The sequence below is a fragment of the Xiphophorus maculatus genome, chromosome 3 (genome assembly GCF_002775205.1).
Source record: "Xiphophorus maculatus strain JP 163 A chromosome 3, X_maculatus-5.0-male, whole genome shotgun sequence".
Lineage (NCBI taxonomy): Eukaryota > Metazoa > Chordata > Actinopteri > Cyprinodontiformes > Poeciliidae > Xiphophorus > Xiphophorus maculatus.
In genome coordinates, this window is record NC_036445.1 from 26,964,760 (window position 1) to 26,990,432 (window position 25,673).

Here is a 25,673-nt window from a genome sequence, read left to right on the forward strand (position 1 = left end):
AGGGGCAGTAGTATGTTAAATCAACTTTTTTGAGCTTTATTACGTTGTGCTATTCCCTTATCAAAAACATACCTGGGGTGTTGCTTTGTTTTTGATGTTTTTTTCACGTTTGAGAAATCCTTTAATCTCCCATAGCAACCATTCAGATGTGCAAATCGCCTTCTTGTTATAGAGTGCCGCCTTCAAGGATGAAACCCGTGCTCAGAGCTGCAGTTTCCAAGTTTTCCCGTGAATCCTGCCCACTCAGATCCTTCAGACTAGCCGGTAGCAATTAGCAAACACCTGGTGGAACTGCGCATGTGCTGAGCTCATTATATGAGCTACTTCTCAGCGAAGTAGCAATGTTTTACCAGGTAAGCTGGTAAAACATTGCTAAAGGGTTAATAGAGGAACAATGTTGCGATGACTTCCCGAAGGCAGTGTTGTGGGTTGGAAAGTAGGAGTTTCTTAAGGAGACAGAGGCCCAGTTTCTAGGCGTTAGTCATATTTGATATATATACAGCATTTTTATAACTGAAGGTAACACAGTTTCTTGGGCTATAAAATGATATTATGTGGCTGGAAAACACATAATCCTGTCCCTTTAATATGGCTCAGTCAAAGTTCAGACCCGAATGTAATTGAGAATACACGACACTCTTTTTACTATCCTTTTCTCTACACAATTAAGCTCTACTTTGTCTTGGTATATTACATAAAATCCCTATTAAAAGTCATTGAAGTCTGGGTATGAAACATGGGGGGGGGGAGTTTAGGGAATGTGAATACTTTTGCAAAGTACTTACTGTTCATACTTCCACGTGTGTTGCATGTGTTCTTATGTGGGGGCCACTCATCGGTGGAGACACTTCGGGAGAGACACCGAATTTAAGTGCAGAGGTAGAGCGATGGTGTTGGCCTTGTTCTGTGAGGCCATGCCAGGCCAACCTCCGAGCGGCGAGGCCGCATCGTGGGATGACTGTCGCGGCTGGGAAAACGGGCTCCATAAAAACCCAAACGGTTTAATTCGATGGAAGTCAGCGATTCACAGAGAGGCCAGGAGGAGGTGGAAAAAAAACAAAATGGGATGATGGGGATGAGACGGGCTGCAGCGGGACGGAGCCATGCAGAAGAAGAGACGGATCCAGAGAGCGAGGGCAGAGCTCTACGCTGCTCATTAGGTTTGGGTGTGTATGGGAACAGCAGTAAACATGACATTTCTTCTGCAGCCAGCAGAACGACTCCGGCATCAAATAACAGCCCTGCAGTACAATGAGTAGTAAAGCTGTGGCCACCAGAGCTGTCGCCCTGCCCGACTGCCATCAACTGCCACCAACCAGGACTCCAGGATTTGACTCTGGTCCACTGCAGGACCAAAGAGCAGGAGGCTTCTACCAGACAACACAAGTTTGGTTTTGAACCGTGTAAACACTACAATATTTTTTAATTTAACAAAAAAAGAAAAAAAGATTGTCAGTTGATGCTTTTACTTTATTATAAGTAAAGTCCTGTGTGAAACATTGCTGGTTCATCTACCCAGCCACAGTTTCCTTGCTGGCACTTAAATCAGGCAAGGCTCCGGGTGTGTATCCTTGTTTTATCATATAATTATTGTCTGGGAAAACTCTTCTAGTAAAATGATAAGTTTACTCATTTATAGGCTGGCCGTTTTAGAGATACGGGTTTTCTATGAAGCTTGACAGGGTTTGGAAAGAAAAAAGTCTTTTTATACACTTCAAGAAGCTTTTTCCTCTATAATGTGTAAAAGCGTCCAGTTTCACACAGACTCTGTATGTTTTTGCTGCACAGTTTATTTTATTTTTTTTTCTATAAATCTGCTATCATTATCCACGGACTCTTGATCTTTATATTGCTGCACGCTTTGCTCTTTCACTGCTTTGATTTTGGTGAGAGATTTCCTTGGTTGGCTGGACATGAGCCGCTTGGTAATAAACCAATCAGGCACAGGTCCCTGGTTCAACCATAACGACAAGATACTCACTGCAAGCACATCTCCCTGATGTTATATTGGAAGATTCATGACATGTTTGACTGTCCTTCTCTCACTAAAGACATATAATTTCTCCCCTTTGGCTGCTTCTAACTTATCATCTCCTTACACTGTCCAGCGTACTTCCTATGGCTCCAGAGCAGTCATAAAAGTCTTACCACTGCTTTGAGTTTTTGTCATGAAAGGTGCCTGTCATGGGCAAATAAAAAGAGCGTGTGATTTACCGGGAGAAAAAGGATCACACTTTGAAATGTTTAAATGTTCCTGTCTCCGGAAAGTCCATTCGGCAACCAGAGGCAACCGAGTTGTAGTACAAAATTACTCCTCTGAATTTCTGTTATAGTCTGATGTTAGATGTTGAAGCAAATATCATTTGAAACTGAAATTGAATTTAGGAAAAGGACAATTAAATAAGATGAACTAAAGTGTTAAGATTTGAGTGATGTGGAAGAGTATTCATGCCCCTTTAACTGGACTTTTTTGCCAGATTGCAACACAAATTGTAGTTATGTGAAAGTAAAGTAGCTTGGTACGAGCCAACCCGATGTTCTACGCTTTGCTATGTGCAGAGAAATGCTTTGCTATGGCTATTGAGAAATCATTGCTCACCGGAGGCGTGGACTCTGCTCAAGTTTGAAACGATTGGATCCAATTTTACCCAGTCGCTAATGCTTGTCAGGGGTGTATGTAATGCACCAGCTCGACCGTGAAAGATTCTACGCTATGAACCATCCGAACATTGCGCGCGCTTGTAAACAACCATCCCCAGCCATGGTTTAACAGAATGGTTGCTACATTCGACAGCGAAATCCCCCTATGGATTTCATCTGTTTGCTGTAATTAATTATAAATAAGCAGGGGTACCTGAGCGACTATGTTAAAATTGATAAGCAGTTACATTGAATAGCTCAATATAAAAGGGGCTTTGCTAAAAATGAATCTGTGTTAAATTGATGGTGACAATTTTCTAATAGCTTTCATTAGCGTATATTATGCTTAGCCGTATTAGCATCACCCGAGTTAGCGAAGAAATGGTTGTAGTCGTCAAAAACCAAGATAAAACAAGGTAGTTACAAAAGTTTTTCCCATATTTAAATTCAAAAGGCTAAAGGTAAAATTACGCCCACATTTTTCAGATTTAGATTTTTTAAAGATATTTTTTAAGATTGGCAACATGTTTCTGCTTACTGGGAGACCTGAGTTGAATGGAGAATCTGTTGAGAGAGCTAAAGATTAGGGTGACGGTAACGTCCTCAGGCCTAACGACATGGAGTTTATCACCAAAGATAAATGGTCAACACACCTGTAGAAACATTCAAAGTGCTGACCAGCAATGATAAAAAGGATTAGATAGACTTCTCTATTGATTGAGAGCATATAGTCATTTTCAACATGCTCTCTATCAATAAAATTTAAGTAAAATATTATTTTTTTTATTTTTTTGATAGTGATACTCCTTTTACACAGTTTATATTTTGAAGGATGCTGGTTTTATGGCCTATCAAAGAAATGCATTGCCTGGAGTATGAATAGTTTTGAACCTAATTGTGGGTCAAGGTGTTTAAACCCCACCCTGGATATAAAAAAAGAGCCCTTCTATTGTGCTCAAAGCATGTGAAAATGCACTCCTGATGCAGCAGTAAGAGGTGTCCCCTCAGGGAGCGGACCAACAGGGAAATATCTAGGCAAGTGATCGTGTTTCACTGCAAGACTGGATCTCAGCAGTCTTTTGTGTACAAGTTTGCCTAAGACGGGGATCGGGTTCAGCATTAGGGTGGAGCAGGGGATTGGACGGCGACTCTGTTTATGCACCTGACCCGTATGAGTCATTGAGCTGAGGCAAACTTTACAGCAACATGTCATATCAAGACATCGCCCAACGCTCAGCTCCCCGCTTGATTCGTCCTCACTGCTCACATTGCCATTTGTTGTTATTGTCTTCCAATGTTATTAACTTGCACATTCCTGAAGATGGTGTCATATAATCAGAGTATTTGGCTGAACTCGTTCCCCTCATGTGGGGATGAGTTGCTTAATATACTGCCTTGGCAAGGTCTGGAGTTTGACTCTCAAGTTTACTATCAAGAATCTTTCTCCTCCTATAAACACCCCAAATTAATGGTCCGATGTTGTGTACTAGCTTGAGTAACCCAGCGCTGACTTTCTCGATCAAGTGAGTGACAATGGCAACATTACAGACAGTTGGTTTATGATTAACAGCCTAACTATTGGCCTCAGCAGTGCAACCATGTGTCAGTTTAGCATCAGGAAGAAACCTCAGCATGCCTCTGTGTGTGTGTGGGTGTGTGTGAAGGAGTCACTTAATTTCTATATGTGACACCTATTTTCAGCAGGTCATATAGTTGCAACAGCAGTTTGGTTTGTGGCTCTGAGGGATGGAGAAGTATGCAGTGGTCGCCCATCTGACTTAAAATGGATCTGTATTGTTTAAGTTTTTATTTCAATATAAAAGGCACTTGTTTTTTGTTTTTTTTTTCTATTTGTTTTTATCACCCCGCAAGGAGTCTTTTTGGGGGCTCTAGTGTCCCTTTTTCAAAGTAGGCTAACAGGAAAGGGGGAAGGAGAGGGAGGAAGACATGCGGTAAACATCGTCGGCCATGTTGCCTCTGAATGTGGGTCACGCTAACCCCTCCGCCACCACGGCACGCCCAAGGCACTTGGTTTTAAGTTGTTGCCCATCCACACTTTTCTGAAGTTTCCCATTAAACCTTACCAAATCTTGTGATTCTCTAAATAGTACACCATGTTACAATCAACTTGGTAATATTGTGTTGTTTTAAAGGTGTTTCCACAGTTTATTGCTGAAATAAAACGAGCTAGTCCAGCTGGGTAGAGGACAGGCAAAAGTTTGCTGAAGCTGCAGAAAACAGACATAGCTTTGGCTTGGTCAAGTGGCCACTGGATAAGATTATAGTATAGTACTGGTTTTATGCTGCGGTAGATAACGGGTGGGGCGGAGGCATCCCTCTGCAGTAATGTCAGGTTGCAGAAAACCCATATACAAATGCCTGGGAGGTGGAGAACTCTTATGTCCATGATTGTCCAGTTGGCCCTGTGTACCAGCCTAAATCAGCCGTTCAGATCATCAGGTTGTCATGTTCAATTTCTGCATGCAGTCAAACGCTCAGCGTGACGCAAATGCCCCCTGAGGGAAATGGGCAGATGTAGAATCCCACTGAGGGAAACGTGGGAACAACTTCCACATGTTAACAGCTGAGTACTGGCTCAAGGGTGACACATCCAGCTATGAGCACTACTGCAGAAAATATCAAAAAGTCATAAGTAGTGGTGCACCAATTGCAGTTTTCTGGCCATTCACCAATCTTAATAAACTATGATTTACCTATTCTGTTTTTGGCCAGTACCATGTTTTTTTTGTCTGAAAAGTATATAAATATATCAATAAGGTCTTTACGATTGCAACAGTGGGTGACGATTATTAACCACACATGTTCAGATGTGAACGTGGGTGGGTTTGATTTTCAGACCTTTTGTGGAGGTAGATAAAATCAGCTTCACATGCAAGTTTGGGCCAGTCTTCCAAAATTAAGGTAATCTGTGCCGATTTGCTGGTGCACCCCTACTCATAACTCAACAGATACCTCAACAGAGTGGAAATATATATTTAAAGCAATACTACTTCAACCACTACTTGAAAATGTTCCAATAAGAATTGTAGCGTTCTGGCCTACTAATAAAAATTTTGGGTGATTCCATTTTCTTGTAGATGAACCAGAACGTACAATGTTCTTACTTACTTTCCTTTCCTTGAATCTGGGATTTACAAATAGTTGCCAACATTACCAATTCCAGCATGTTTTATGATAAAAGCTAAAACGGTTCAAATTGAGCTGTACTCCATTTACCCTTCCTGTTATCTGTTTAAAGTCTTGCTTTTTCTTTATCACAGCATGAATAGACAGACATTTCTTGGTGTTCTGCAAAGAATACAGTTTGATGCAGAAAACTTGGAGTCTCCTTAACTCAGTAGTTAAGTGTTCACACTAAATTGGACAGAAAGTCCTGGTAGGTCTTTGATTGACTGTATCTGAATGTTTGAAAAGCTAATATTCAGTCTTAAATAACACCCATAATCAGATGAAGTTTTCATTCCTTCTTGATGGAGTTCTATGTTGAACTTCTCTCTTGTTCATGTCTTTCAGTCGGTGGCGAGAACTGGACGTTTGCTCATCAGTCACGAGGCGCCAGTCACAGGAGGATTTGCTGCTGAAATCAGCTCTACTGTACAGGTGAGTGCCTGCTGTCTGTGTGTGACTTTATCTCTGGCAGAGTGTTCAAGCGTGCTTGTGTTGAAAGGAGGAAATTTTATTGGCATCTTAAGCTCCCAGGGGTAAAAGATGCCCTTCAAAGGGGTACTGGTCCAACTTCCAAATAAAACTCAAATAGGTTCTCAGTGTTTGCCTCAGAGCTGTGGTTTTCGGACTGTAAGAAACACTCTGCTGGTGTTGGAGGTAGAGACCGAAGCAAGTTGACTACCAATAAGCTACGGCGAACTCTGTTGACGGACAGGCATCAGTGGAACAGAATGTAGCTGTTTATCGGGTAGTTTAATAAGCCACTTGTGATGAAATCTTAAGACTGGAGAAAAAGTTTCAAGTATTTGCATTTCGAGGTGTTGGGTCATAAGCAGCTTCTAAGTAGTAGTTTGAACAGAGCGGAACGTATCAAACAACTTCACTTCAAAAATTCATTAACGCATGGCTAGTGGGAGAGTTTCCAGTAGGGAGCGTTTCTCCATTTGGTGAAGATGCTTGGCTTTACGAAGGCAATTCATGACCTGAAACTGGCATCTGATTTTTGTAAACCTCCTTTGCCATCAATCCCCAAAAGGGTTTAGGGGGATTTAGATCCAGGGAACATGCAGGACGGACCAAAAGAGTACATTATTCCAGGAAGAGGTGTTGTGAACTACAGTGTTGTGCTCTTGAAAGATCTAATCATCACCCTCAGATGATTAGAGGAAAGCCACCTGCAACATCTTCAATTGAACACCCCAGCACAACCAGACGCTCCATCGTTCAATCAAAGGAAATGCCTCCCAGATAATGATGAAGTTTGCTCCATTTTATAAACTGATGCAGAAAACATCTCCAGTGGGATCTCTCTGGCATCCCTGTAAGCCACAGGTGTCAAACTCCAGGCTTCAGGGGCCGCTGTTCTGCAGTTTTTAGATGTGCCACAGGTACAAAACACTGGAATGAAATGGCTTAATTACCTCCTCCTTGTGTAGATCAGTTCTCCAGGGCCTTAATGACCTAATTATTTTATTCAGGTGTGGTGCAGCAGAGGCACATCTAAAAGTTGCAGGACACCGGCCCTCGAGGACTGGAGTTTGAGACCCCTGCTGTAAGCCATTAGAACTTGCCAGTTTTTTCATCCAGTTTTAAAGCACCATTGTACTATTTAGTGCTCCCTTGCAAGCCCTAAAGAGGCTATTTAATGATGTTTTTTTTATTATTCTTTAAGCCTGAAACTGTTTTTTGAGGGCCAGAGTCCTTCAACTTTTAGATGTCTCTCTGCTTCCACACACCTGGCTCCAATATTAGGTCATCAGCAGAGCTCTGAAGTACTTGACTGTATGCTAGGGAGACAGTTTCACCATGTAATTCAAGTGTGTTGGACGAGGAACAAATCCTCCCCCCACCCCAAATAAAATGCCTGCAAAGGAGATGCTTTTGATTTACATCACACAAGTCACTTCATCAGCAACCAGATGTTACTACTGGTGCAAAAGACTAAGAAGATGACAGGCTCTGTATGATTTTTACTGATTTGTTGCATCAATAATCTTATTCACATGTGACTTTAATTGCGTTTCTTATTTCGTGGAAACACCGCAATTGTGATCTTGGATCTCTTGGGTTTAAGAACAAAAAAGAGAGACTTGGAAGAACAGTTGTAACATTAATATAGGGAGGTTGGGATATTGTCTGGTAGAAATGTTTTTTTATGGTGACATTTCTATCAAAAAATGTTAGATTACTCTGTTGAAAATGATCAGAAACACTTATTTGTGCCCAATACTTGTAATGCGTAACATTTGTACTGTTTTAAACTACATTTGATTTATAGTCTCCTGCTTGTATTTTCCACAGTCGACTGATAGTTGACACACTCGGACATGAAGGAATTATGGGATATATTTGGCCACGATAGATGGACCAGATGCTTCCATCTTTTGCCTAAAATGAAAGACTGATTTGAAGGCTGCATTTGGAGGAGTTTTGAAATTGGGTCAGCATTTGTGATGCGGCTGAGACATGATCGACCTTTGAAGAATGCAGCCGCCGAATGGAAATTCAGATATTTACCACAGTGGTGAACTTTCACCATATTTAAGCTGAAACAATTCTGCTGCTGGTGGTGTGTCCTCTCAACTCTAGACCTGACAGCATATGCATTTCCTGTGAACTGAATGGCACACACACACACACACACACACACACACACACACACACACACACACACACACACACACACACACACACACACACACACACACACACACACATCCCAAATTGAAACAAATTTCTTTTTATATGTATTTTTTTTGTATTAAAATAGAGTATTGGGTTTTTGCTCTTTTCTGAAAGAGTGAAATCTTCTTAAAAAGACTGAGAGCCAAATTCAAGACGTTAAATTGAGAAGTCCAATTTCTTTTAAGTCATGTTTTAGATATGTAGCATTTATATAGTGACTTGACTGTGCTATGTGTCTGGAATATACATAATACTGCCTCTTTAAAACAGATATTCCAATAGTGTCATTACAACACAATAATACTATTAGAAGATAGTAATTGGTGCAACAATAGCATCACGTTTTCCTTGTTGTATGTTGTTGGTGCAGCTGCACATATGTGCCATTTTAACCGTTTTACCAGCTAATTTCTGTTATTGGTTTGGTTTGTTGTTTTTATGGGGGACAAATCCTCCGGATTTATTGAGTAATGACTGAACATTTCAAAGCCGACGTGATGTGCCAGCATATCACCCACAATGAGTTGTTGTTGTTTTTTTTGTTTGTTTTTTTCCCCAAAATGGAAACTCCTCACAATGTTCTCTTTTTAATGTTAAATTGCTGTGAATGCCATTTTTGTTTTTTAGAATTCTGCAGAAGAAATAATGATAGTGTTACAGATTTTTACTTAATAAATGTAATGTTACGTCACAATTGATCAAGCAGCATAGTCTTAATTGTCTCTGAGTACTTTGTAGACTCATTTGTTTGGCTCCCCATTGCGCCAGTGTTATTGAAGCTAACTAAATCCAGCATTCATCTTATCACTCTGAGGCGTTTCTGTAATGCTCTGTGTTCAAAGACTACTACCTGCATTCAGTATGAATGCTGTGGTATTCATACTGGTGAAGATGAATACCCCCAACATTATCTTCCATATATTCTGAATCGGAGTCAGCTTTTGGCCTGCGGCTTTTGCCTCGCTGTAAATGTTACTGTTGCTCCTCAACCCGTAGTTCTCATCACAAAATGTTTGAGTGTTTTCACAGTTGATAGCCTGGAAAACTCCAATTGGGGACCAGAAAATGCAACATTTGTTACATTTTCAACTGGTGCGGTTCGCTTTCACACTACACTGAGCCAAACGAACCAAACACTTTGGAGAAAACTGTTCACCTCCTTGCGTGAGGAGGTGACGTTGCACCTAGAACCACTGAAGGAAATGAGACGAAACCTCTGAAGACGATGCAGATGTAGTCAGACTTTAGCAGTTGTAGGATTTGTCTTTTGTCGTTGGTAAAACACCATGACCCATTTCTACCCCTAGCGCTAGATTCTCATTTTTGTTTTGGTTGTATTTACCCAGAATGCCGTGTGCTGCAGTCTGCTTCCTGCTTTTGGAACAGTCTCTGGTCCGCTTGCATCCATCCAAACCGAGCCAGAGTTCTCTTCAACCAAACTGAGACCTAGGTTTTTAGGCGGACCAGAGTTTGCTTTTTTGCTCTGAGTCGGAGTTTGACTGCTCATTCACACCTCCCCAAATAATTTCTAGACAAACGGACTAAACAGTGTGAATGCACTCCAGAGTCCCTTGAAAAACAAATTTTTATACAAAGAAGTGTATAAAGTGTATTAGTGTGATGCTAGAGGTATGACGGTATGGGGGATGTATCATGGTTACCTTGAAAGACTAAAGCCTTCACTCACAATAACCAACACAAGTCCATGCTTTTCTGTCTGATCAAAATAAATTTTCAGATATACCAAAAGCAGTTCTTGCCATTTTTCCGCCTTGAGGTACATTTTCAGCTGAAACATGGAGAGACTAACTGCACTAACAGCCCCATTAAGGCTCTGACCAGGAAAACATACTTTAAAGCCACATTCTTGACACAGTGGAAAATCTGAATTCTTCATGCTTTTCAAGCTTATTTCACAGTAATGGGATTTCTGAGCAGAAAACTTAGACTTTCAATTAGTACCCTCCCACAAGTTTCCACCAAGAGCCAATTAGAATATTGACAGCTCAGACGGCATGTGACCTGCTACCAGTTTCTGTAAGCCCCAGTCAAGCCACATGGACTCGTAGAGAAGTGGCTGTAGGAACCTTGCTGTCTCTGTGGGTGTTTCTGACAATCAGTGATCAGTGCAAAGCTCAGGCCGCGCTGGAAAGTATTTTTAAAAACCCTTTGCCACTGGAAGACACAATTTTATTTTTTTTTCTTTTTGCTGCTCCCATGTTAACATATTTTTATTCTGACATTTAACTATATTACATATAATGATGCACTTCCTCAAAGCTAAACAATGATTTGAATGAAATCGGAGTTGTGTGGCCGTTCCCTGTCCAGTTTTGGTGGCAGACAGTCAGACTACTGTGTTTTCCTCCCACTTCCAGTACATTTATTTAAAGGAGATTACAGATCTCATCCAGACTAAAGAGCAGAGTCTACAGTACATTCTGACTGTTTGTCTGCATGCAGAGAATTGGTTGTTGACTCGTCATAGGCTGGATTTCACAGCAACATCTTCACCAATAAAATAATACTCCAACTTTTTTTTTTCCCATTTCACTTTTATCTGTTAAAATCCACCAAACAAACCCAACACAAAAGCTCAAATTGATCATTTATAATTGGATGTATATTTTAAGAGAAAAAAAAAAAACAAGACCCAGCATGACGAAATGCTACAGTACCAGCAGGTTTGCATGAACAAAAATCTTTTCAAGTGCATGCCTGTTCACTTCTGAGAAGGTTTGCTGGGTTCACAGACATTACATTGAGGTTTGTCCAATGAACACGTCCTGTAGCACTCTTATTAAATGCTGTTTAATCGAGGATTATTACATCAGATTCATAAGCTTCAAAGCCTCTTCTCTTTAGTTTTATCTGTGTAAAATCTGGACAATTGACATCACTTCTAAGTAGTATACCTGAAACAACAGTGGCACAAAAACTGGGTACCGTATTTATCCTGGACCGTATTTTCCAGACTAAAAGGCGCACTTGAATTTGATCAAAAAACAATAGTCACTTTATACATTGTTCTGGAGTAAAACATTCCCCTCTAGTGAATTAATATGGATTCATTCTGGTATTGACCTATAGATTTTGTGCGTTAGCAGGCTCTCACAGTACTGTCAAAATGTTTTAGTTACATTACTCCGTAGTCAGGAGCGTTGCAGAGTAATACGCGTACTGTGCTTTGACTGACAGACTTATGTGACTGTTTTGTTTCACTTAATGCACCTTACAGTCCTGTGCGCTTTACATATAAAAGATCGAAAATATACCACTCATTGACGGTGCGCTTTATAATCCAGTTCACCTTATAGTCCAGAAAATACTGTATTCACTATTGTCAATGTACAGGGGCGCCTCGTTAGAAAGGGTGCCAGAATTATTTCCAGTCTGGATTTTCTGTATTTAACAGCTGTATTTTTTTCCATAATACAAAAATCATAGATTTCTCCCCATAACCCTCTCATACACGCAAATTGACTCACCGAATAAAGAGCGGTCTTTAAATCCCAATCACAAACCCCCAGGGAACGTGGACATTTGTCAGCACATGAAAACGCTCTGCGGTCTAAGAGGAAGGCAAAAGCAGCAGTGGAGAACATAAGGGGGGTTTTGTTGGACTAGTATTGTCATGTTCATTAAAGCTGATGAGATTAAATTAGCTGGGTGGAGCGTGCTGCGTGTCCTGAGGCGCTGAGGTCCAGCCGTACAAGCCAAACCAAATCAGATCAAATAAGTCTGATAGAGGCATTCAGGAGGATTGGGTGGCAATTCTTTATTTTCTCTACACCAGCTCAATAATTATCTTGACAAATTAGTCAGCTGTAGAACTAGAATCAGCTTTATTGGCCGAGACGCTCTGCAGAAACAAGGAATTTGGTTTCAAGTGCTCACAGGCGATAAGTATATAGGTAAATCCACTTTAGAGGAATTAAAATAAATGATGAAAAGCAACAGTATACACAGCAGTGATCAGCTCTGCTGTGGGTTATCACTGTTTATGTATATAAGTTTTGAAAACAGAATATTTTATAGGCAGAACCGGTCCAGTATTTGTGTTCTGAGTAATCGTGGGTTCTTCTGGCCATTTAAGACAACCTCCATAAAAATATTGCTCCCCTATTTAGTCAAATAATCATACGAATATCAAATTGTATACAACTATGTTTCATACAAATCAATCTTTTGTATTTGATAGATTTACAGACTGTGTACCATTTAAGCACACTGCCAGTGCACAGCCTTTCTGCTGTTAATCTTTCTTTCGGAGAGCATTTGGTTCTGGGAAGACATCTGTTTTATTTTATTTATTTGTTTTGGACTATTTTCGTTGCCAACATGTTTAGAGTTAACGGTTTCCTCAGATTGTTTCAGTGAGACGAAGAGGGAATCAAACGGACGACAGTAAAACAAAAGGGGGAATCTTAATGCACTTAACAACTGGATTCGATTACGATTGAGAGCCGCAATTATCGACACATCAATTATCGTTTCTGCACATCTTGAACTATTAAACAGCTGGCCTGTTTGATAGAACAGTTGGAAACGATTAAATGGAAAGTCCAAGATCTTTGACTTCATCAGTAACTAAAATCTTATCCTTATTAGCAAAGCCACAGTTTCCATGCACCTTATGTAGCGATGCCATATTTGCATAAATGTGATTCTTACTCGAAGCATACACGCTAATAACTTGTACATATTGATGATAAAATGATTGAAAACTATGTTTTTTGCAATGCATGTCCATGCATCACATCTCAGAGCTACTTTGCCTGCTTTCTTCAGTGACTTGGTGACTTTTTAAATATATTTTATAGAGGCACATTGAATCTTGGCTGTAAGGAGAGCAATATAGCATGAAAATTCAAGTTTACAGCAAATTCTTTACTTAAAAGTTGGAATTGGCCTCGTAATTAGCCCAACCTTTTCCTAGAGGAAAAGTTAGATGATGTGCAACCAGTTTTTACGTGCAAACATGTAATATGGTTTCGCCTGTTTGTCTGTTCTCAGAATTAACGTTTCAATGGAGAAAAAAAAACCCGAGGCAAATGAAACAAAAGAAAAACACCCACGTTTTTTTCTCTCGATTTTTTGTTTTCTTTTATCTCTTTCTCTTTTTGTGACTTACAAAAATTGGAAAAACACAGACGTTCCCATCATAAAATGTGACATTACTCAGGATTCTGTCAGATGTTTTATTGGAAACGAAAAGCCATGGATGCAGTGAACATGTCCTGCCTTGTCAAATATCAACAAGCGTGACGGCCAGCGTTTGGATTTGTTGTTTGTGACACAGTCAATCGTCCACTTTCACCGCGGGTCGTTTGCTCGGTTCGATTCAAAGGACTTTTATCTAATTGTCCAATTTACAGCATTTTTGTTGGTTTCCTTGGAAAAAGAAGAATAGCTCATATGAAACCACGTGTCGTGGTTTGTTTTGTACTTTAGCCTGAGTATTGCCCCACTTTGAAGAGCCTTCCATTTGATCTGAAGTGTTTCTGAACAATAAAACCGACATTCTGCACGTGTTGTCCAGAGTCTAAGTGTTTTATGCCTCGTGTTCATGGTGTATATAGGCATAAGAAATTGTCTTTAATTGGCTAAATTGACAGTTGGGGAAAGGTTACTTCCCCCGAATCAAAGGGTGATGGCATTTTTTATTTTTGAGAGATAGTGAGTGAGTCTGTCCAAACGACTTGATCAAGCCAGATTCTATGTTACAGGTGGTTAACGTTGTTTTCTCTACTCCACTCCCAGCTGTTTTAAAATCCGCCAGCCAATTTTTTAAAAAAACAAAAATAAGGCTAAAACTGGTTTAATACGGAGCAAAGTTCCTCGCCGCATTTTTCCGCGTTTTGTTTTGTTTTGGCCTTCTGCTCCCAAGCTGCTTCTCCTCCTCCTCCTCCTCTTCTTCTTCTAAGCCAAAGCTTCCAGCGCAACCATCGCATCTGTGCCAGACTACCGCATTAGGATTTTATTGTTGTGTTAAGCTTTCGCTCGCACTGTTTGAACCTCTTGTGCAGGCATGTGTCTGCTTGTAATTACCGGCAGTGTCAAAGCCATTTTGGTATGCGTCGCATAAATCAAAGTTATGGATTTGTCCTCTTTTAATTTGCTCTGACAAACCAGTTCTAACTGTTTGTGCCATGTATTTATGTAATGAGCCAAAACTGTGGGATTAGATGGATTGTTTTGAACCAACAGCAGCTGTTCTGTTTTGTTTCTTTTCCCCTTTGCAGGAGGAGTGCTTCCTTAACCTGGAGGCTCCTATAGCCAGGGTCTGCGGGTACGACACCCCCTTCCCGCACATCTTTGAGCCCTTCTACATCCCAGACAAGTGGAAGTGCTTCGATGCAATCAAGAGGATGATCAACTACTAAAGCCCTGTCAGGTACCAACCATCCAATGGCTTCTTTTGAGCCAAATTGATAGAAGAGGCCGTTTTTTTTTATGTGTTTAAAGTCTTTTTGCAATTAACCTGCTTTAGATTGGTTTTTTCTTTGCAAACATCTAATTACTATTAAGAAGTCGAAACTAGCCAATCTTTAGCATATTGATACTGGTCCAGTAAATAAAACATTATTATTATTATTATATATATTTTTTTACATCATTCTGATTCCAATCTTTCTAATGGACAAATAATTTTACAATAAGTCGCGATAAAAACAGCAACACTTTTAAAGACCTTGCACTAACTCAGAGAATCGACTTTCAAAAGACTTGTTAGTTTATAAATCACTGAACAGCTTGGCACCAAAATGCATAAAGAATTTGCTGTTGCTTTAACCAGAAGACCTCTGAGGTCCTCTGGTTCTGGCTCTGGTTCTGCTCTGCATCCCCAGAACCAGAACCAATCGTGGAGAAGCAGCATTCCACTGCTAGGCATCACTAATCTGGAACAAACTTCCATAAAACTGCAAAACAGCCAAAACACCGAGTTCCTTTACATCTATATTAGAGGCCCACCTGTTTAGAGTTGCTTTCGAGCCATAAACATTGCAACATTGAGCAATTTAGTTGATGATGTAACTCGATAAAATGTGACGTTTCACTGGTTTCTCAGTTGGTGACGGCATCATGTTTTAATGACTTTTTATCTTTGTTTTTTGTGATGTAAAGCACTTTGAACTGCCTTGTTGCTGAAATGTGCTATATAAATAATCTTGACTAATTGACTGAATTAATATTCAGCCAGAGGGCGTGGCGCTGAACTCCACTGCTGCAACCAATGGAGGTTAGAAACTCAAAACGTGTTGATCAAAAACATATAGGTGCTAGCATGACTAAAAAAGGCAAACAATAAATAAACCAATGAATACAAACAAGTGTTTAACTGAGTGGTTAAAAATACTAATTATCTCGAAAGTGACTGACAGCGCTAAGACCTTCCTCCTGGTTCTGATTGGTTGTTTTTTCATGACGTCAACAAGTTAGAGAAATGTACAGTATCGATAAGTATCAGAGCCACGATCGGCCCTGATTTCCATATCGGTGCATCCCAACCAGAAACAGAGCCATCATCAGAACATTTACCTCTGTCCTACAGGCTCTATTCCATTTCCAACAGAACCTTTCATTTTACATTCAAACGTGATGAAAAGCACGTATGCTGCCTTTCGATTTCAGTTTTACACATCGCATGACAGAACAGCCGAACTCTAACCTCAGTTGTGCTAAATCTCGCTACAGATTCCACTAACTCATGATTTAACATCAAAAGTGGGAGGAAAACTTGAGTACACTTGTACGATTTGGGACGGAAAATAAGTCTTTGAATTGTAATCGCCAGCAAGTGGAGCTGCCTCCTGAAATCTGACTTTGTTGCTATGGAGCATGAAGATGTGTATTAACTCAATACCAAGAGGGAACAACATCAGCAATGACCTCAGAGGAGTAATTGGTGTTCTCCATTAAGCTTAGAAAAGTTGTAAAACCCTTTCCAACCAATTTGAAGTCCATAATTTCAAGCTGAGGCGATTCACCAGCAGACGACGTTAAAGAAATTTGTCAGATTTCCCAGGTGTTGACATCACAACGAATGGCTGGGGGGAAAAAAAAAAAAAGCGCAGAAACATGCCAAAGACATGGCACAGGTACATGTTGGACTCTGATGATTTCAGTTAGCATGGTGGATGCTAAAGTCCAGGGCAAGAAAAAAACTTAAGAAAGGCTTACCAGGAGGAAATAGTTGTATTATTATTATTATTTCCTCGAAAGAAGGAAGCGCGAGATAGATTTGCAATGTTGCGTCTAAACCGAAGCAGAGATGTTTGGATGTAATGTTCACATAAATGCCTCATACCGTCTGTTGAACATGCTGCTGGGGGGGAAAAAAGTCAATAATTTGACCAGGGGTGATTCAAGGTGCTGCAGTAATGATGATATGGAGACAGCTGGGGTCCGACTTCAACACTGGTAGAACCTGATACAGATGGGATGTTTTTATTATGCCCCGAGATGTAAAACCCAAGGATTTAAAGCTAAAGTATGTGACTTTTGTAAAAAACAAATCAGTTTCTTTCATATTTGTCAGAACTATCGTTATGTCATGACAGTATAATATGAGATGGTTTGTGGAAAAAATCAAGCACCGCTCGCAGTCAAAAACAACCAAGAAGGTGCTGTAGCGTAGCAGAGAGCGAGCTTGATTTACAGCGCTAAGACCCTCCTCCTAGCTCTGATTGGTTGTTTCTGACCGAGCTATGTAGTTTTGTAGTTTACTTTTAATGAACATTATCTGTTTTGTGTTATACTGTCGCGACAGAGTAACAGTTTTAACAAATATGTGTAGTTGCCACCAGAGATTTCATTTTATTTTCACTGGGGAGTAATGTCAGAAATGCACGTGTTGGAATCCTTGGCATCCTTTCTGATGAGAAACCTGAGAGCTTTCTGGGTCTCATAGCAACTCATCCCGAGTTATAGCTTGTCAACTCTTGGCTATTGAGGAGGAATGACACTTTTATTAAACCTTTAATCGAATCCCACATATGTCGCCTCTCTTTCTCAGTTCTCTGCTCCATCCACTCCAACTTTTCTGTTTTTTTTTTTGTTTTTTTTCCATCCTCTCCATCTCCAGGGCCAGCTTCTGGTGGACGTGAACTCCACACCCTCTCCCTGCCTTTTACACTTCATACATCCAACCAGGAAAGAGCGGTGCAAAAAAGAATAAAGAAACACTTTGTCGACCATCCAATAAAAAACACACAGTCCGGATGGCCTTCATGCTCCGCTCTGTTCCTCATTTTCAAAGCCTGTTACCTTATCTCACATTGCAAAGGAGAAGAGACTCGATCAACCGAATGAACGGTGACATGTAGGTTTTAGCTGTTGCATAGAATAACACATTTATTAATAGACGGGGAAATACTTGGTTGAATATGTAACTGCCTTGCTTTGTGTGCTGTTGCTCTGTAACGTGTCCAGACCTTTTTCTGATCCGTTTAGTTTCACATGAAATGAAGTGTATCGACATAAAACAGTCTGTTCTTTTCGATCAAAATAAAACGAATAGATTTGTTCACAACATTTGGGCTTCGTTGTTTGTGTTTGAATTTATTGTTCCGTTGGCATTTTTAAACCCGGAAGGAAAAAAAAAAAGTTGACCTTTACAATCTGGTCCCAAGATCACATTAATCACGTAGATTTTCACACAGAAATAGTCTTGCAAAATGTTGTAGGGCTTCACATATGATCACCAATGCGCATTACTCTATTTCTCATGCACCCTTTGCTTAAATTCAGATGCAGTTTTTCGTTTTAAATCCGGTACAAATACCTGCGATAACAGCAGATGCAGTAGTCTTTGTATCAGCCGTGAATAATTACCAACAACTTTTAGCAAATTTTATTTTTTTCACTTGATGAAACACACATTAGTAATGACGTGGAACAGGATCATATTATATAAGGCAATTTCCTTATATTTTATATATAAGGAAAAGTGCCTTGTATAATATATGTATCATATTATATATATGTATTTATATATACATATAAATATATATTAGTGATCTGCTTTTACTAATAAATAATACATTGTTTAATAAATATTTCACTTTCATTTATTTGACCAATCTCTGACTTTTTTATGATGAATAAAACTTTTACTTGGAGACGCACCGATCCGATATGAATATTGGCATCGGTCACCATATTGAAACAAAATTCTAGATCGGGTATCAGTGACAATGTGCCCGATCCATGAGGACAGATCTATTCATTGTGATTCTATGCTTCGTACTCCCAGCAAAGTCATACTTTATTTCTACATTTAGAATCTCTAATTTGACTTTCTGAACTTTCTGAAGATTTGTTCACTTTCAGTTCCTTATTTATTTCCCATTGGCTGTTCTGATCCTAATTTCATGGACTGAACAAATGAAAGTTGTTCTTTGACCAAGCTTATGAAACTATTGGTTTATTTAATTATGCTGTACTGGTGCAGATTTATCAAATAAATTTGTAATTCAGTACAGTATCAGAAGTGAAACAAGTGGATCGGTGCATCCCTGATTTTACTGTATTTGGATCGGCAGTGATCTTTTCTGTACGGTTATGTCCATTCCAGTCAGTTTATGCAAATCCTTGCTTTTGGATTTTGACACTAATGATATCCTATTGGCTTACTGCTAAAACTGCGTCCTGCACTTTTAGAAATCCTAAATTATGTGCAAACTATTACAGAGAAGGCAAATAAATGGTCAGTCAGATGATGGGTCTAAAAAAAAAAAAAAAAATCCGGCATCCAAGAAAATCCAAGCTTTAAAACACATTAAGTTATTATTTTCTATGCCCACTTATTAGCATTCGGTCTCCGGGATAGCTATGGTCTACACATATTTGTTATAATATGGGAGGACGTCAGAATACCTGAAAAACACAGGCAAATAAAATAAAACAACAGGTTATATTTGTCTTCTGAGACGCAGCAGTATTTACTGTTAAGAACAACCGTCGGTTTAATTGGACATGTTTGTTTGCAGGATGAAGACGTAGTCGAAGGATGACGCAAACGTAACCTTTTTGGATTATGATCGGATCTGATTTGAGTCCTGACCTTTTATGCTGCTGTCAGTCATACATTCACAATGTTGGTTGGTTTTAAACTAATGACTTGAAGTTGAATGAAACTGTAGGAATACTTAAGTCTGATCCAGTAGCCACTGGTAACCTATGCAGGAAATAAACGAGACATAAGTAATGGACAAGCTACGGTAAGACCCAGCTTGAGCATTAACATAGGCATTAATGTAATTTTATGCTGGGGTTTAATGTCCTATTTAAACCATTATATCTCTGAACTGTTAGTTTAGTATGACTGAGATCTGTTCTTAACCATTTTTGATGGTCAGGATCAGGGAAATTATTCTTGGCCTAAAAACCACAGAGACTCAAATTTATCTTGAACTTGAAACTGCTGGGACACCAACATGACAACATGAAGAGTAAGTTTAACAGCAACATGAACTTGGAGGTTACCCGCAAAGAATGAGGGGGGATCACAAGCAAACGAGCAAAGGATCCAGTACAACACTGAAACTTTCACGACTCAAACTGCAGGCCGAAAAGGAAAAACCTTCTGGATGGAAAAAGTTTCTGGTCAGAGGAGACGGATGGATCTAGTTGAATCACCTGTCCAGCACGGTGGTGGTAGCATCATGCTGAGGATGTGTCTCGCTTCCATTGGTTCTGTTGATGTGGTTCCCTCAAAACGATGATCTGAAACGCATCAACAGGAATTCTGAGTTGGGTAAAGTCAGCAAACATTAAGCTACTTGAATAGCTTTGACTTAATTCCTGAACCATGCTTAAAATCGCTGTAAATACCAGGAAACAAACAAATTTAAATGAGCTTTGCCATTTTTGAGTCTAAGGTTGGCGGAATATTAAGCCAGAATTATGTCGGCATGGTGTTGATGGCAACAAAAAGCTGGTTATTTCTGGGCACCTTGCGAAGAAACAATCGTTTTGATAGAATAGAGTAGAAAAATTCTTTACAGTGGGGAAATTCAGTAAAACTGTGAAAAGGAAGAATCTCCTAATACACAACTTTTTGCACTTAGGATCCAGCAGTCAGTCATTGGAGAAGCTCTGTGTATAAATGTGTGTGTACAGCGTATATTTGAGCCTGAATTTAAAATTTTGAAGAAAACAAAAATGTAGAGAAAAAACATGCTCACCTAATTCTTGTTTCTAAAATGTTTTCAAGAAAGAATCATCTTTGGGGGGGAAAAAAGTTCAAATGTTGCAAGATTGACAAGTACACTGCAAAAGCACAAAATCTGACTTTCTAGAAATAAAATCCGATACACTTGAAATGGCGCAAAACTAACTTTATAAGTAACTTTTGAGCCAGATATAGGAGCTTGTTGTAAGTCAATAATTCCTTGATATTGATGAAAAATTACCTGTTCCATTGGCAGATTATTTCACATGTAACAAGATATTTTTTCCATCTTGAAAGTGGAAACATTTGTCAGTAGAACAAATACCTTTTTGTAAATATTAAGGAATTATTGACTTAAAATAAGCTCCTCTGTCTTCCTAAAAAGTTAGTTGTAAGTTAGTTTTCTCATTTCAAGTGTACTAAAATATTTACACTATGATCTAGACCAAAAATATTTTTTTTTGCTTTTGCAGTGCAGACTCAATCCGTCCAACCTCGCTATTATTCATTCAAGTTTCAAATGAAGAGCGACGCAGAAACAGACGCCGATCAAAAATAGCAAAGTCACGAAAAGGCCGAGCTTGTGTTTTTGGTAGATTTGCGGGTAATGTTTGCGCTCCCCTTTTATTCCAAAGCGCTGATTTGAAACATCGCGTCGTTTGATCCGTCGTCGGCGCAGAAATGTCCTCAGGTGCAGCTTTAATATGATGTGAAGGGCTTTGAATTGGCATCAGAGGCCACAATAACACGCTTGGTTCTCGTATATGAACACCAGTTGTTACTGCTGCGTCTCAGATTACTCTCATTGGAGCGAATGCATTGCATCAGATCTGCATGAAGTTATGAGAAGAGTCATAGCAAAATCTTCTTTTTTTTTCCTTGACATTTTATTGGAAGCTGTTTTTCCCCCAACGCCCCCCGGCTTTGTGTTCTCTAAATTAGCCTGACAAGAACATCCTAATGTCGTACCTGGCTCTTTCAGGCCTCAAAAGACTTTTCATGATTCCAAACAGTCATTTTCTGGGACACATTAAGTTGCTGGATTCTGAGCCAGACAACCGTGCTGCTTTACAGTACCTCAGGGCTTCATCGAGGCCCGCTTGTTAGGACGCAGAAAAATGTGGAAGTGAACGGGAGACGGTACAAACAAATTCAGATTCGATTATGTTTTTACAGTGTACAACCCCCACCTCCTCCACATTGCACTCGCCCCGACTTTATAAGAACAAAAAATGTTCAGGAGCCGATGGAGCAGGACGGACCTGGTGACCCCGCGTCTCACTCAAAAGCGAGGCCTACCTCGAAGTTTGACTAAAAATGAACCAAATCCATGTCTTCCACTTGGAACTTTTAACACCGGTAGACTTGGGTGCAAATCTCGGGACGGGTTGGGTTAAATCAAGCTTAAATCTGCGAACCAGAGAAGTCGTCTCATGGATTTGATACAAAACAGCCATCTGGAATTTCTTTCGGTGTAAAGGTTTGGCTACATCTTTGTGTGATTTGGAAACCTTTCGGTTTTTCTTTGGAAGTAGACATAAAAATGTGTGTGCGAGAGCTCCTCTTCGCTTGCGGGTGTGTGTGTGTGCGTTTGTTTCTAATACCTTGTGGGGACCATTTTCCTGACAAATACTACGTTGTGGGGACCGAAGCCTGGCCCCCACAAGGGGAACACTGTTTTTGGGTCAGGGGTCAGATTTAGGACTAAGGTGTGAATTGAGTTTTGGTTAGGGTTAGGATTAGGTATGTAATGGATAGGGTTAGGATAAGGGTAAAGTTTAGGCTGTAGAAATGAATGGAAGTCAATGGAAAGTCCCCGCAAAGATGGCTGCGCAAACGTGTGCGTGTGTGAGAAAAAACGTCTGAAATGTCATGGCGAACTGCTCTGAAAGGTGCACAAATCGCTGCCGCGTTGCACAAAACAGCATCTCTGATGTAATTTTCAACAAAAAAAAAAAAACATTCTTGTGATAGAAATGGGTATTTTAAATAAAGGCTTACTGAAAAAAAAAAAATCCATTAGCAGTTCTTGTAATCTAACGTGACTGTTTTATTTCGAGATAGAAATAACTAGATTCCGTCTACAAGCCATGAACTCTCTGTCACCCTATCTGAACTCTGAGGCAGACGTTTATGAGTGAGTTTCAGAGTTGTCTCACAGTGTGATAACTCTCTGTTTCTCATAATCCTCAAGATATCCTCCACTCTCTCCTCCCTGGCATTCACCTGCAAAACGTCTGCAGAGGCGCATTAATACCTCTGGAACCTTTTTGCACATTTTGTCACGTCGAAAACGACAAACTTCGCCAGGAAGCGGTCCATAATTTCAAACTTTTAAAAAGATAAACAACAAAAATCCGGAACGTATTTCCTGCGTTTGAGTCCAGCCCCCGCTTGGCAGTAGCACCTTTCAGTCAGAGCTCTAAATCTTTCAAAAGTTTTCCGCATCTAACAACTGAAGTTTGTTTTTGCAGAGCTGAATGGTTGCCATGGGCGATCAAAGGGATTTCTCAAACATGCATGAAAGAATCACAAATATGTTTTTGATAAGGGAATCTCATCATAGCATGATGCAAAGCTAAAATAAAGTCAATTTTACAAAATTCTGCCCCTTTAATTGGAATCCGATTAGAAAATTGAAGTCCTGAACCTTTTTTTTTCTTCATTTGCTGCAGTTTTACAATAACTTATCAAAACTTTCAAGGAGTTTGAATATTTTGTCAAGGGTCTGTATCTTTTTTTTTTTTTTTGTCTAAAAGTAAGCCACTGGTAAACGGAACAAAAACCCTTCGAGAAAACTTCAGTCCGGATATTTCGCACTTTGCACCGCGAACTGCGGCGCGAAACGCACAGATAAACTGACTGTCATTGTGGGTCTTTTAACCAAAAGGTCCTTTTAACCCTTTTGGTGTGGCAGCCCCTCCTTTTTGGGTGGGGCGGCAAATATGACCTCTGCTCGGCTGGAAGGCCATAATAGCATCCGTGCTCTCGCAGTGTGTCATTACACGCTATATTTACATGAAACGCAGAAACCAGGGGTGGTAGGTCACGACGCGGAGCCGCGGGGGGCGAAGATGCTGCGGTGCGCGTCGACTCGCACAACCAGACATTACTGAAGATTACAGGACCGTCGGGCCTGTAATGTGGTCTATTGTGCAATTTGATGGCCGTGGCTGCATGTTTTACAGCATCGTTACATTCATGGGATTGTTATGATTGTGTTTGTGTTTACATGCGCCGGCGTTCACTTTTATGACTTGACCGCAAGATGCGGAGCGCATCAATTTGAGAAGCGGATTAGCCGTGATGGTGCAGCCGGAAGTTCAAGTCGTCGGTTCGTTTGGGTTCTTTCGGTTTTTCTCTCGCGGCACAAAAGTGATGGTTTCTGAAGAGCGTCCCCAGCACAGGCCACAGCTCTGCCTACTGGTTCTGATCAAAGCCGCTTTAGGTGATTTCCATCAAAGTTGCTAACGAAGCTAAATTCCCAGATGCATGTTATGGGTCTATTATTTGATTTGATTTTTCTATAACTGAACCACTTGCAAACAAAGCAGCCACATTCTGAGTAGACATTTTTAAACAGACACACCCTGTTTTCACTTGTGCAGCTCACAAAATAATATTGCAAGCTTTTCATATTGCTTAATTAATGTAAAACACAACTGAATGTTCTTAGCTATAGGTCAAACTATCAGAAAACTTTACACCATGTACAATAAGATAGACAGCTCTGTAAAAAAAATGAAGAGCCCACTGCACTGAACCCCATTGAAAACCTGGTTATTCCACCAATTATTGATTTCTGATCTCTTCCTGAGTTAAAACATTGGTGCCGTTGTTTCTAAATAAACATGATCTGGTTCTCTTTGCATTATTTGAGGTCTGAAACCGCTGCATCTTTTTTGTTATTTTGACCATTTCTCATTTTCTGCAAATAAATACAACATTTTTACTTGGAATTTCGGAGACATGTTGTCAGTAGTTCATAGTGTGAAAAAACAATGTTCATTTTACTCAAACATATACCTATAAAAATAAAATCAAAGACACTGATCATTTAAAGTTTTTTTTGTTTTTTTCCAGAGCTGTCTGTTATAAGGATACTGAAGAAATGACTGTATTGGTTGCTGCAGCTCCCGCTCTCTCTGTGTTGATGTTATTCTCTCTGCGCCCATACATCCACCTCCGACCTTTAAGAGCAGGAAGTGAATAGATTCATGACTCAAGAGAACAACTGCTTTCATCTGAACACGATTAACTCAAACAACATTGAAATATGTTAGAAGCTGAATAATCAGAAAGTCAGAGTAAACATGCTAAAGTCTAGGACTTTAACAAACATAGTTTTCTTTCCAGATGTACTGTTTAATTATACAGTAGAAACCAGAAGTTTTAAATTCACTGCATCTATGAAGTGACTCCGAAACATCGACTTTGTAAATAATTTGGTGCTGTGTCACGGTGCATTCACACCAGCTCTGTTTAGTCCGCTGTAATGAAACGGTAGTTAGTTTGCTTAGAAAGTCCTGTTGTTTTGCGGAGGTGTTACTGCGTTATTGAGCTCTAAGTCTGTGTTCTGCTTACAAACACCGGTCTTGGTTGGGTTGAAGCAAACTCTGGCGTGGTTCGAACGCATATGTGAACACCAAAACCAGGAAGCGGACAGTGGCGCAGTGCATTCTGGGTGAATACAACCAAAACAGCTGCCCGGTTCTAGCGGTAGAAATAGCTTGTGATCTTTTGTCAAAGACAAAGGAGAACTTGTACAACCGCTTAAATCTGTTTACATTTTGTGAAGAAGGAAGTTGCGCTCAGTGTCTTTTTCAGAGGCTTTTGTGTCGTTTTCTTGAGTGGTTCTTGGTGCAGCGCCACCACAGGCGAGGAGGTTTAACCAAAGGTTCGTTTGACACAGTGCTGTGTGAAAGTGAACTGCAGCAGCTGAAAATGTCTCTGTAAGACCAATTTTTGTTCCAATTTTTAGCTT

The 25,673-nt window shown here is 40.0% G+C and overlaps 1 protein-coding gene across 1 annotated transcript in view; it reads left to right on the forward strand.

Annotated features, from left to right (window-relative positions):
- bckdhb (branched chain keto acid dehydrogenase E1 subunit beta) overlaps positions 1 to 18,048 on the forward strand; it is a 54,502-nt gene extending 36,454 nt beyond the window's left edge. Inside the window, exons 9-11 of the mRNA XM_005809654.3 lie at positions 6,175 to 6,261; positions 14,757 to 14,908; positions 17,600 to 18,048. Of these exons, the coding sequence (XP_005809711.1) occupies positions 6,175 to 6,261; positions 14,757 to 14,897 (228 nt within the window). The 3' untranslated portion in view covers positions 14,898 to 14,908; positions 17,600 to 18,048. The remainder of the gene's footprint in view (positions 1 to 6,174; positions 6,262 to 14,756; positions 14,909 to 17,599) is intronic.
- Positions 18,049 to 25,673: the final 7,625 nt, after the last annotated feature.